The sequence below is a fragment of the Maniola jurtina genome, chromosome 15, assembly GCF_905333055.1.
Source record: "Maniola jurtina chromosome 15, ilManJurt1.1, whole genome shotgun sequence".
NCBI lineage: Eukaryota > Metazoa > Arthropoda > Insecta > Lepidoptera > Nymphalidae > Maniola > Maniola jurtina.
In genome coordinates this window covers 3,594,191-3,606,840 of record NC_060043.1, presented here as the reverse complement: position 1 = coordinate 3,606,840, position 12,650 = coordinate 3,594,191, and the positions used below count along the sequence as shown (strand labels likewise).

General features: G+C 37.3%; 1 protein-coding gene across 4 annotated transcripts in view; it reads right to left on the bottom strand.

The window, feature by feature from the left end:
• Positions 1-98: 98 nt before the first annotated feature.
• The window catches only part of LOC123872287 (ataxin-2-like), a 302,090-nt gene continuing 289,538 nt past the window's right edge, over positions 99-12,650 (bottom strand). For all 4 annotated transcript variants that reach the window (XM_045916488.1, XM_045916490.1, XM_045916491.1 and 1 more), the window contains one exon: positions 99-762. In XM_045916488.1, coding sequence (XP_045772444.1) covers positions 517-762 — 246 coding nt within the window. In that variant the 3' untranslated portion in view covers positions 99-516. The remainder of the gene's footprint in view (positions 763-12,650) is intronic.

The following is a 12,650-nucleotide window of genomic DNA, read 5'->3' as shown; positions in this document are numbered from 1 at the left end:
AATCTTGACAGTAGTTTAATTTTACATAAAATACGAGAATTCCCAAAGCCAATTTCGGATTGGTACAAAAAAGAGTTGCTGAAAAAGCTCACGCCGTATTTTATACAACAAAAAACTACTACAGTCCAAAACAAATTTCTTCAAAAGAACTACAAGTTCAATGCCTCGAGTACAATAAAAGCTAAAGTTAGAAAAATACAACCTTTCGCTAGAATACATCTAAAGCTTGATTTACACTTAGCCAGCTAGTAACTCGAAACTAAAGACAAATCAACGCTGAATCGCGCTCCAGTTTTCCATTGAGTTCTATCTACCTGTCAAATTAAAAGGTAAAATTTTACTGACCAGGAATGCTCGAGTTTTAGCCATGTTGCCTTGAAATTACACACAATATCAGTGAGTCAGTATTGACTTGTCTCAAGTTTGGGGCCAGTAACTGATCTAATATAATCAGGCGTTATTATTGTCCAAACTTTCAGTCTGATATAGATGATAGATGAATTTAAGAAGACACCTCTAACTTGGGCTGGTAGTGTTGCTCCTGGGCTCAGATTTTAGTGATGTGCCGTTTATTTTGGGCGTGTTTGTGGGGGTTGTGTTCGTGGCGGCGGCGGCCAGGCACTGAGCGCAGGGTTCGAGTCTCCGGGCGAGCACCGCGCGCAGTTTTAGCGAAGGCCCTAACTTCATTTGCAGCATGACTGTGAGGTGCTCTTCAGTTAGGAGAGGCAGCCCTGCACCGTCGATTCTCTGTTCGCGGAAATTCTGGAAAGAAAGATAACGTTTCTCTTAATTACCAAATTCTTCAATATTTTCAAGGGTCTTCGATAAAAAATGGTTCAAATTTGAGATTGTATTTGCAATAAGTCAAACACGTTTAGTAATCATTAAACATTGATCATTAAACAAGTAAATTGCACAAATGTATTCATTAGTTCAAAGTTAATAAACTCTGACTTGTGCAAGTTGCAACCCATTTAGCTTTTATTGACGCTTTTATCGATGTTTTATTGAAGTTTAACGGTAACCGAAACGTAACTGTAACTGCCTGTTATGCAACTAGACCTTTCCTTGATCTACAGTAATATCGGTGATAATCATTAGGTAAGCGCACTGATTTAATATAGGTATAGGTTAACCTAGGTCCTAGGTAAGAGATACGAATATGTTTAATTCTTAAGGAGACTTTAAAATCTTTAAACTTAACGTAACATGCCATGACAGTCAATTTACTTAAAACTTACAAAGATATAAGATGATAACAAAACACGATCTCAGTTGGTAACCAATTTCGCGAATGTTAAACATTCACATTCAAGTAAACAGACGACAAACAACCCATTGTGTTAAATTCTTAATCAGGCGGCCATTTTGGACTTGAATTCAAGTTTTTGTAACTACGGTGATATAAATACAGTCAATGGTCCTTATTTACGAGAGAGGGTTGCATTCTGTTAAAATGCCGCGAATACGGAATTATCATTTTTAGGGGATCCATGTTTGGATGTCTAATTCGCAAAATAAAACAAAAAAGTGGATTAGTATATTTTTCATTCATGTTATGGTTATTATTCTTGTCCCTGTTTTGTTTTTAAAGTCAAGTCCTATTAATAAAGGAGATTGTGAATTTTTAAGCTTCCTTTTTATAGGCATATTAATCACGAAGAAATTATTTAGTCATTCATTCTATAACTGTACCTAATTTTCAAGTTAAAACACAATATCTATAATTTTGAGCATTATCAGTCTCAAATATGGTGTATCTATGAATGCCAATCTTTTTTAAATTGTCATACCTAATTGCATATTTTCAAAATTGCATGAAGGTGTCACAACGTTTCCCAGTAAGTTCCACACAAAATTATTGATTTAAGCATTGAGTAGATATACATATTTTAAGAACAGAAAGTTTTTCTTGCTGAACGTGGTCTACGAATTTACGCATAGCTAACTAGTATTAAGTATTGACTGAAAAGTATGACAAGAAAGCCTTTGAAAGCAGTCAAAAAATTTTCATCCGCAAATCCTGAAACCGCGAATGCAGAAGCCGCCTAAACGGAGCGTCAATCGAACACAAAAAAGGTAAGTATTAAGGTAAGTATTATTTTATCGGCGTTGTCTTCGGCGAATGTTTTCGTACGATAATTTGCTTTGCAAATGGCGGCCGATAAAAACGGCGAGTTCGTTCTGCAGGTTGTGGGAAGCCGGAGTTTAAGAGTTTATTAGTGACCGGTTGAGGCGAGCGCACCTGTCGCCGTGTCACGCAGCTTCTGTACCGCGATTGATAACGCTTGAGGGTTGAGAGTTTCAATTAAAACCTTCAATTAAGGGTCTCATTACAACAACTTTAAACGTGATTTGAATTGACGTTAGAGTCGACGTGCTTTGCTTGGAATTGACAGGTTCAGCGTCTGTTTAAGCTGCGCCTAAGTTCTTGTCTAATAAGACTAGCGGTTATAACCTAGCTAGTGGCTAAGACGTTGGCCTATTTGGAGGATCTGGGATTCGATCCGGGGCACGTACTTCTAGCTTTTCGGCGTACTTAATGTGCGCTTTAAGCAATTAAGTAAGTAGGTATAACTTGCTTTAACGGTGAAGGAAAACATCGTGAGGAAACCAGCTGATTGCCTGAGATGCTTGCTTCTTAATGTTCTCAATGGTGCGTGAAGTTGCCAATCCTCACTTGGCCAGTGTGGTGGACTATTGGTCTAAACTTTCTCATTCTGAGAAAAGATCCGTGATCACTAGTGAGCCGACGATGGGACGATGATCATTATCAAGTGTAATCATAGTCATACCTAAAGACACTTAAAGACAAAGCCAGCAGAAAAGGATTTCATGGCTGAGATTGTAACATAATTTAATAGAATTAATTAATTTCCTAAGGAAAGCAAGATCAGCCATAACGATAGACTCATAAAGTAATTTCGAATAACAGAACTTTATAATAAAAAATCACCAGCCGAAACTTTTGATTTGTTTACATTTCGATAGCGCTATTAAACGATTTCACGGAATCGGATAGTATTTTTGTGACAAAGCAGCCGCAGCGAATCGCAAGATCACAAGTATCAAAACGATTCGACACCGCGGCCCCGGGTCGCGGGCGCAGCGTCCACCGACCTGTCATCTCTGCGGGAACGTTGACAAAAAGCACGCCGCCTACGTGACGTCCTGCACGCCTCCCCCCGCGCCACCCCCTCGGACATCTTCACGCTCGACCACTTTTTACCGCGCGACATTTGCCCGGAGTTCGATCCGTGTCATCCGACTTATTCCTTTTTTAAATTGCGCCGGTGCTCGATTATTTTTCTTTTCTTTTTTTTAATTTTATATTATAGCTACGGGCAGCGGTCGAGCGGTAAAAAGTGATGGCGTATAAAAAAGGCCTATGAATAATTAAAGTGAGATAGCTAGTAGCTAGCATGGGAACGGAATTATTTAGCGGTCGCGACAGCTCTCCGGCGCCCGCCGCCCGGTCGCGTTGAAGGACAGGTCAATTTGCTAGAGTCATTTTGCTCCTCTCGCATCCGCTGGTGAAGCCTTGCGATCTCGGGAATTTATTTTTAAAACAGCCGTCATCTATTCCTTTTACGAGAGTCGCTAAGAATTTTCGTTTACAATTTTATCGATAAACGAAACGTCAATGTAGAATTTAGGTAGGCCAACTAGAATTTAGGTATACTAATTCATCTTGCTAACTCGCCCCAACTTCGCACGAAGAACACTCTACCTATCTACATTTTTCAAAAAATACTGTGCCTAAATACAGGGTGGGTGAAAGCTTAAACAAATGGTACTTTGAGATGAAGGCTTTAGGCTAAATTGTAAGGATAGATTTTTTTCTTAACCGGCTTTATGCTCCTATATACTCACACCACCATCTCACAGAATATAAAATAATAGTGTTGTACTCATTAGAACTTTTTGCAAAATTGTATCATTTATTACCAAAACTTTCGAGATTTTAGGATAACCTTGAAAGGTACGATCGGTACGGACGAGGTTTAGGGGCATATTTAAGTTTAATAGGGGTTACGGAGCCGTAAAATCGTTTCGGGTCTCTAATGCCCGTGCCCCGGGGTCAAGTGACCCAAGTTCGGCTGAGCGCACCGGAATGATATCGGAGGAAATTGTTTAATTGGATATCAAATTGCCTGTTCCAGGAATGATCTTTGCTCTAAATTTTTTTTCTTTGTTTCTGTGGAACGAGAGAATGATCGTTTTGTTGATGCCTTTTAGTCTTGCTTTTAGTGTTTATTATGATGATACGAGAGTTAGGTATCTTGGTTATGTAATACTTATTATAAATTCGTTCCAAATGATCTTTGAATGCATGAGCATTGATGGGTCAAGTCAGTCAATAAGTCAGGTTACTTTTCTTTTTAGGACCGATTTTACAATCGTCGAATAACTTTTATCTGAGGAATAAAAAAGACATATTTACAAATTTAGGCAGACTATACAAAAACTATCAAACTCTCTTTATACCTCAGATAAAAGTCATTTGACGATTGAAAAATCGGCCTTTGAATACATATTTTCACATATTTTCATTTGGATTGAAGGCGGACCCACCTTCGTTAAAGTAGGAACATGTAGACATTTAAAAAAATGCTACATTAACTTGATCTTAAGTACGAAGATACGAGTAAATAAGCATCTAATCCATAAATGTCACCCGCCAACTCCCGCCATCTCCCAGTATGATATAAATAATTACCGCCTCAGCAATTCGCAACCCTAACGGCGAGCCATAAGTTAAAATGCAGGCAGGCTGCACTTACGAAGGCCGTATAGTTAGCAGATACGTATCGCCCGTGGCCATGAACCGATGTTTAAATTGCCACAGCAGCCGTATCCCGTGAACAGGTTGCGAGGGAGCAAAAAAGGTTAAAGTATGTTCCCGTGGAGGTCGGCAGGGGCGAGGGAGCGCGCGGGGCGGGCGGCGCGCGCGCGGGGGGTAATGACAGGGGCGGCGGCGCCCGCGGCAGCTACCGCGCAAATTGATGCCTGCGCCCTCGCTAGAACCTTTGCTCCCGGCTAGTGATGCGCCGTGAGATAATTTACGATGTTCTAGGACAGGAATGGCGAACCTTTTAAGGAGAACGTCACAACTCACAGTAGCTGTTTTAAGAGAAGTCTCCCTAGCACGCTGCCCAGCGCTTGCCACATAAACGTAGTTTGATTCTCGTTTGATTAATTAACCAATCATTCTTAGTGAAAATTTATAAATACACTAGAAGATGCCCGCGGCTTCGCCCGCGTGGATTTAGGTTTTTTAAAATCCCGTAGGAACTCTTCGATTTTCCGGGATAAAAAGTAGCCTATGTGCTAATCCAGGATATTATCTATCTCCAATCCAAATTTCAGCCAAATCCATTCAGTAGTTATTGCGTGAAAGAGTAACAAACATACACACACACACACACACACACACACACATACAAACTTTCGCCTTTATAATATTAGTGTGATTTTAGAAATAAATATCTGTCTGTAGTTTGCCAGATTTCCGTAAAAATGTACCTTTAAAGTTTTATATGTAAATATTTGAGCCCGTGTAACGTAAAAACTACTAACTAAAACTACTGAAACCACAGATACAGATATTTATTTCTAGGAAATTCTAGGTGTCTTCATTGAGTTTGATTGATTAAATATTTAAACTACGATTGTTTAAACGTGCTACGAATGAGTAAAAATCAGCTCAATACTTTTTCTTAAGTATAAATTCGCAGCGGTTAACGTCACTTCTTAGTTCCCTCTTAGTTATGTCAATAAAGTTCGGGTCAATGCTATTTAAAGTTTTATTAACCTAACCACATGTTAAACAAATATAGTGACGTTTCGTTTTTAGATGCAATCGTAGACCAGTATCATGACACGACAGTTTAACGTAACAGTACAAAGTAAGAATAACTTGATGAAGCGATATTATATTATGTTATTTTTTATCGATATTAAAATAACTAAATACTTGCCCATATGGTTCGTGGTTTCCTACTCTAAGTAAATGAAACAACAAAATAATTGTTAAACATTGTAAGCTACTGGATTGATTGACTCTTTATCTATGCGCTAAAGTTATTTTTCTTAGACAAAACTTAAAAAGCATATTTTCTCACTACGAAAATTTACTTTCTGTGATAACTACTTAATCAGAGAAATATCATCGCTATTGATCTTGATCATATTCCTAGTTAAATTAACGTAGCAAAATCACTTTCCATGAAAAATCGTCTATGAAATCAATATGGAGATAACTAATAATTTCACCAAATGCAAATTATTTAAAACTAGAGGATGCCCATCACTACGTCTACGTGGACTACACAAACAAACCCCTATTTTGCCCCTTTATGGGTTTAATTTTCAAAAATTCTTTCATAGCAAATGTCTACGTTATAATAGCTATCTGTTTGAACTTTGCGTTGATATGACTCAGTCAGTCATCTTTTCACTATATATATTCAGATAATTCAGTATGTTTGCTATTTCTGGTTACTAAGCTTCAGGCGTACTACAGCACAGGCTCGTTTGTGCGCAGGTGTGCTGCTTAAGTACGATGGCTGATAAATCTGAATAAGTAATCTGTTGACCTAGCGTGTGGAATTTTCAACATGGCCGTACGTGTTTAAAATGTTTAAGTGAATATTTATAGAAACAAACTCACATAAATACGCTATAATTTAATATTATAATTATATAAATAACATAATATATAATTCATAAGAAAAAAAAGATGTTTTGTATTCGATCGAAAAACGTTTTTAGGAAACCACACCATATTTTTAACCCCCGACCCAAAAAGAGGGGTGTTATAAGTTTGATTGCAATAAGGATTTTCAATAAAACCGTATCTACTATGTAATGTCACTGCACTAAACTAGAAGAGTAACATGCGTGCTCAAGAAGAACTCGCCTTTAAAAGCATGTCATCTTACTTTCTGAGAAAACAATTACAACTTAATTATTAGGTACCTATAGACATAGTATGTTAGAGAAAATAATTGTACCTAACATCAGTCCGTATGCCTCCACAAGTCTGTGTAGACAAAAACTAATTACAGTTTACGGCGAGAAAGGTAACAATTAAAATAATGGTCAGCGACAATCGACATCGATGATTACAAATACGCGTCACTATTACCCAGCATTATTATAAAGATTGCTATTAACTTTAAAGCACAGCTCGGTCTTATATTTAGAGCTGACGGTTGGCGGCTGCACTCTTTCGATATAATTATATCCAAGATGGTCGCCATACCTCATATACTTTTTTATTTTTAAAGCCATGAGGTCACGGGACGGCATTAGGGTTACCAAACAGGTGTTTTATATGGGAAATCTCAAACACGGATTCGGTTTTTTGCTTTTAACTTAACATTTAGAATTGTGCGGACGAAGAATCATAAAGTAGGTATATAGCCTAGTACTTAGCATTTGGCTTATCACACCTGAAGCAAAGTTATGGTACCAGTATGAAGGATGAAATCCTTTCAACTTTCAAGGAGAAGAAAATAAATAGTTGTTTGTTAATGCAAGAGTGAAAAATACGAACAAGTTTTTGTAATCAACCTACTTGCCTCAGTTTTTAGTGGTATATAGTGTAGTATACCTATCTACCTACTTAATAATAGGTTTAAAAAATGTATACGTAGCCTATATAGACTAGCTAGCAAGCAATAATAAGTATATAACAAGTGATGGTCTAGCCTTAGATGGAGCGCGCTTGCGTAGATGTCTATTCACTCTTGACTTGAAGGTATTGGAATTGGAGGGAAAACTGACTGCATTGATGTCTGATGGATCTATCCTTCAGAAAATCGATATTAGAGGAACATGGTAGCCCTAGCATGGGAGCTTGGGAGCATGTCTTTTTTGAACCACCGTTGTTTTGTGATTTTGCCGCCACTTTCTAACTCTTACTCGCGGGGTCCATTATATCGGGCGTCGATCGGCGTGCTACTGATTAAAGGTGATAAGCTATTAACGTGAATTACCCATTACCCACGAAGCACTTGTTTCCCAAAAGTGCCGAGTCATACTTGTATGATGAAAAAAATTGTAGCTACGAGTAGGTTGTAAGTTAATGTTAGACGAGAGAAACATGCAACTTTCGCAAACCCGTCACTTTAGGGCTTAATAAAATAAGGCAAGCCTAGTAGTTGTCAGCCTATTATTTGTGGTTATCAGGGTTTTTTCCAGGCACGAACCGCCGTTGTTTGGTTGTAATCGATAAACTCGAAAACTACTAAGCCGATTTTAATAATTCTTTCACCACTAAGAAAGCTACTTTTCCAGAAGTTACATTGGTTTAAGTATAATCCTATACACTCAGCTGTATCTATTATCAAAATTTTATCCGACCGATGCCGGTTAAATCAGTTAGTCAAAGATACAAAGGTTAAAGAAATTAAGAATTAGGTTAAGAAAGACGATAATATTATAAAAAAGTATACAATTTACCTATTGACAAGGAACTTTAGTGACTAGTAGCATTGAGCATTTATCTATCTCATGTTTTCTTTTGTCCATAAATAATATTGACATAAGCGAATAATAAATTTGCAATACAATGAATAACTACATTGCTCGATTGACAGTAAGTAATAAGACTGTAATCTTATTTGTAAAGCAGTAGGTATCTAATAACAAACACTGGACTGAGATAAATTCGATTACAAGATCGATCATTATCGAATAAACATTCAATTTATTTTACGTCTGCATTCTCGATGAACTACTCGATTACGTTCGAATTTTTTTGTTTAAAAATATAACAGACTTCTACCATTAGCTTCCAAGCTCAGTTACTGTGTCCAGACGAATAATAGCTTAACCTTATTCTATTTAAAATAGAAAGCTTATCACAGGAATTGAGTAGCCGCAAAAAGCTTGTACGTAATTGGAAAATGCTCTAACGCCGGTCAATGGGTGTGGCGTCCGCTCCCCGCGGCGTTCGGAGACGGACTGTGGGAAAATTGGCGCGAATAAAAGAGATGTAGACATGCGCGCGCGCAGGTGGGCGTGGCCTACACGTCCGAGCGAGCCCGAAAGCACCCGACTACACGACTCGAGTACGCCCAGCTGTGCGCGCGTTGATGTTGTTTGATTTGATCTCAGCTTTTCGTAGTATCTTTTGAAACAATATTTTGAGGGGTCATTTTTCATATTCACTAACTGTTCTTCTGACTCTACAAAGTTCATTTAGAAAAGTTTGAAACATCTAAGTAGGTACGTGTAAAAGATTTACCTAAAAGGTAAAGCGACAAAAAGAAATATTTTAATATAAGAAGACTTTGATCTTATAAAATGTCAATTCACGAAAACTGGCGAAAATCACTTACTAAAAATTAGACTTTTCTTACTTTGTGATAAGTTTTGTTACTCATATTCTCGTATGATAGGTAGGTATATTACCTATATTATGACGTTTAAGTGAATTGGTACCGATTCTTAAGTTTAATTGTAGGTAGGTAGGTACTAATAAGTACGGTAGTTTATGAAAAAGTATCTTCAGAAATAAATGTAGTTATATCTATAGACAACTTCAACAAGGTACCAACCTTCCTGTAAATTTTCTATTACCTATAGGTTTATAGCGTCGCTTATTTATTCAGATTGGTTTGCCCGTAATTGATTTATCCGTCTAGGAATTAACCGCCGGGTCAGCGGGCGCGGTTTAATGTCTATAGTTAATTGCTTCGGTTAGGTAGGTAGGTACGATAGAGATAGCTTAGTTTGTTCATGGCGCAAGGTCGTAAGGCAATCTATAAAATGTGTTTTAGAATTAACCGCTTATTATAATCGTACGTTAACGGTGCAACGCGACTTACTTAATAACTTCTTGTTGTGTGGTTAGGAAGATAACTACTAGTAGGTATAAGTATTCTAAACTAAGATAGCATGCACTCCTTGCCTTAACGGAGGAAAACAACGTGAGAAAATCTGTAGTTATGCCTGCGAATTTTATATGTGAGTATAATTTTCTCAAAGGTGTGTGATGTTTACTAATTCGCAGTTGGCCAGCTTGGTGGAATATGAACCTCATTAAAAATAATACTTATACTTATGACTACCGAATGATAGATAGTTTCCCGAAAAGACAAATGTGATTAAAGATAGACAGATACAAAGATGAATCCATAAGTAGATACCTACCTACTTATTCCATTTTTACTTTAGTGCGGAACTCTAAGAAGCTTAAAAGTTTATTTTAAAAAACCAGATTTTACTAAGTGAAATAAAATCACAGAGCAAAGAACGATCTATTCGTGCTACACCTTGAACGAGTAAATGTAACAAAGTGTGATTGGTAGCGCAAAGCCGGCGGAGGGAAGAAATATGGCAAAGTTGAGGCACGATAATGATCGCTCGTGCGGCGCGATAGCCAGTGTATACGCGCACGCGACCGCTGCTACTTCACTAGTGATGTGACCATATAAAAATAAAAATATATCGATAGATACATTATGTTTAATGGCGATGGCCGTTGGAGCCGGAAGGTCCTTGAGTGGAGACAAGCGTAGTGTTGGACGCTTTCCAGCACGACGGATTGACCATATAAAGCGGCTGGCGGGAAGTGACTGGATGAGGAAGGCTGAGAACCGGGTGTGGCGGCGTTCTTTAGGGAAGGCCTATGTCCAGCAGTGGACGTCCACAGGCTGATGATGATGATTATTTTTTGTATATGAAAATAGTTTAGTAATAGGTTTTTTGGTCAAGTACTTATACTAGTTTTCCTAATGAAGTTAGGATGTTGGCGAGGTTTCACCTCCTTGCCTCGATGAGCACGTAAAGCCTTTGTAGGCTGTAAAGCATCTGATCTCTGTCCAGTTGTAATGGATTGCCGTCTCATCGGGCAGTGAGAGTTACTGAACAGTGAAGGTATTTGCATATTGCGTATACACTATAAATAATATCTCCCGCACAGATGACTACTGAGGACTAAAACCTCTGTGGAAGTTGGCCGCCGTTGCCGAAATTCGGTCAGTATGACATTTTTTTTAAATTCCAGCCATCAATCTTATAGCTACTGAAGTTACAAACCAATTTTTTTGGTAAATACTAAATTTATTTTGAAAATATCACTCACAATATTGTTCAATTCCAACGAAACGTTAAAATTTTGAAATGCGACTGGAATTCACCATAAAATCTAGGTACATTTTCCAAACTTCGATATGATTAGGTATATCTATAATTAGGAACTGGAACACCCTAATATTATTATACTAAATGTTAATTCACACTTAAACTCCTTAATGTAAAAAACTTATTTCAAGATAAGTGTAGGCAACGCGACGCTTCGCTCATCACTAAGAGCTAAGTTACAAGTGGCACGAGCCTCGATAATATCTGTGCAGTTGATGATACGTACATAAATTCCCGTTTATAGTCGTTTCTAAACTGTGCTGCTACAAATGTAGGCGCTACAATCATTTCATCGATATTAAGCTTTCCGTTTTGTAGATAATCGATATTTCTCTTTGAATCTCTAAAGGTCAAAGGAACAGGTTTATAAATTATCTTGCAGATAGCCGTGACTTTGTAATATACAGTTTATTTCATTTCAGTGTTCTGATCTATCTATACATAACCTACCTATGTAATCTAATCCAAGTAGTTAAGATGTAGTCAGGTTTAAAAACGGCATTCATTAATTTTAATAAACCAAACCTACCTGCATCTTTTCTTTTGCAGAGTGACGTAGAGTTTTTTTTCCAATCGTCAAATAACTTTTATCTGAGGAATAAATTTGAGGTTTTGACATTTTTTTCATTTTTTGACATTTATTGATTATATATAGAAAACCTGTCAAAACGTCTTTGTTCCAATATAGTATAGAGTTTTTTTCCAATCGTCAAATAACTTTTATCTGAGGAATAAATTTGAGGTTTTGACATTTTTTCATTTTTTGACATTTATTGATTATAGGAAACCTGTCAAAACCTCAAATTTGTTCCTCAGCTAAAAGTTATTTGACGATTGAAAAATCGGCCTTTAGTAGCTACAATAAAAGAGCAAAGATTTTGATTGACTAATATAATATTATGAAGTGCCTAATTTTACTAATTGAATTATTAAATAATTGCGTGAAATTTACTTTTGAAAGCATTTCATACAAGCGATGTTTAGTTCTCATTTGAATATTAAGCAACCATATTCACCATATTCAATGAAATTTTGTTTACAGGAATTTCGTCTAAGATTTGTGTGCAAGCTTGTGAGCCCGCGTAAGCCTCATAAATTACCGCTTTACAAAACATCACATCATTTTATTACTACAGATCAAGATATTCATACATTTTCATACATTTTCATATATTCATACATTTTCTATTAGAAAAAATTGCTTTCATGCAAAACTATGCACAAAAATATTATGGCTAGGTAGAGCAACCTAAGATTGTTAATTATTTGCGTATTCTTTGTGCTAACTCAACCAACTCGAAACATAGCTTAGCAATTACACTACTCGCCCTATAAGTACAGGGCCCCGTGTCGCGACAAGGTATCTCGTGCGTTCGTTTGTCCGTTTGTTCCCTCGTACTCACTGAATATGCATGAGTCGCGGAGTTATCGCGGCCCTTGTCTTACGCGGTATCAGTGCGGTTACATTGTGTTATGACATCGGGTTTATTTGT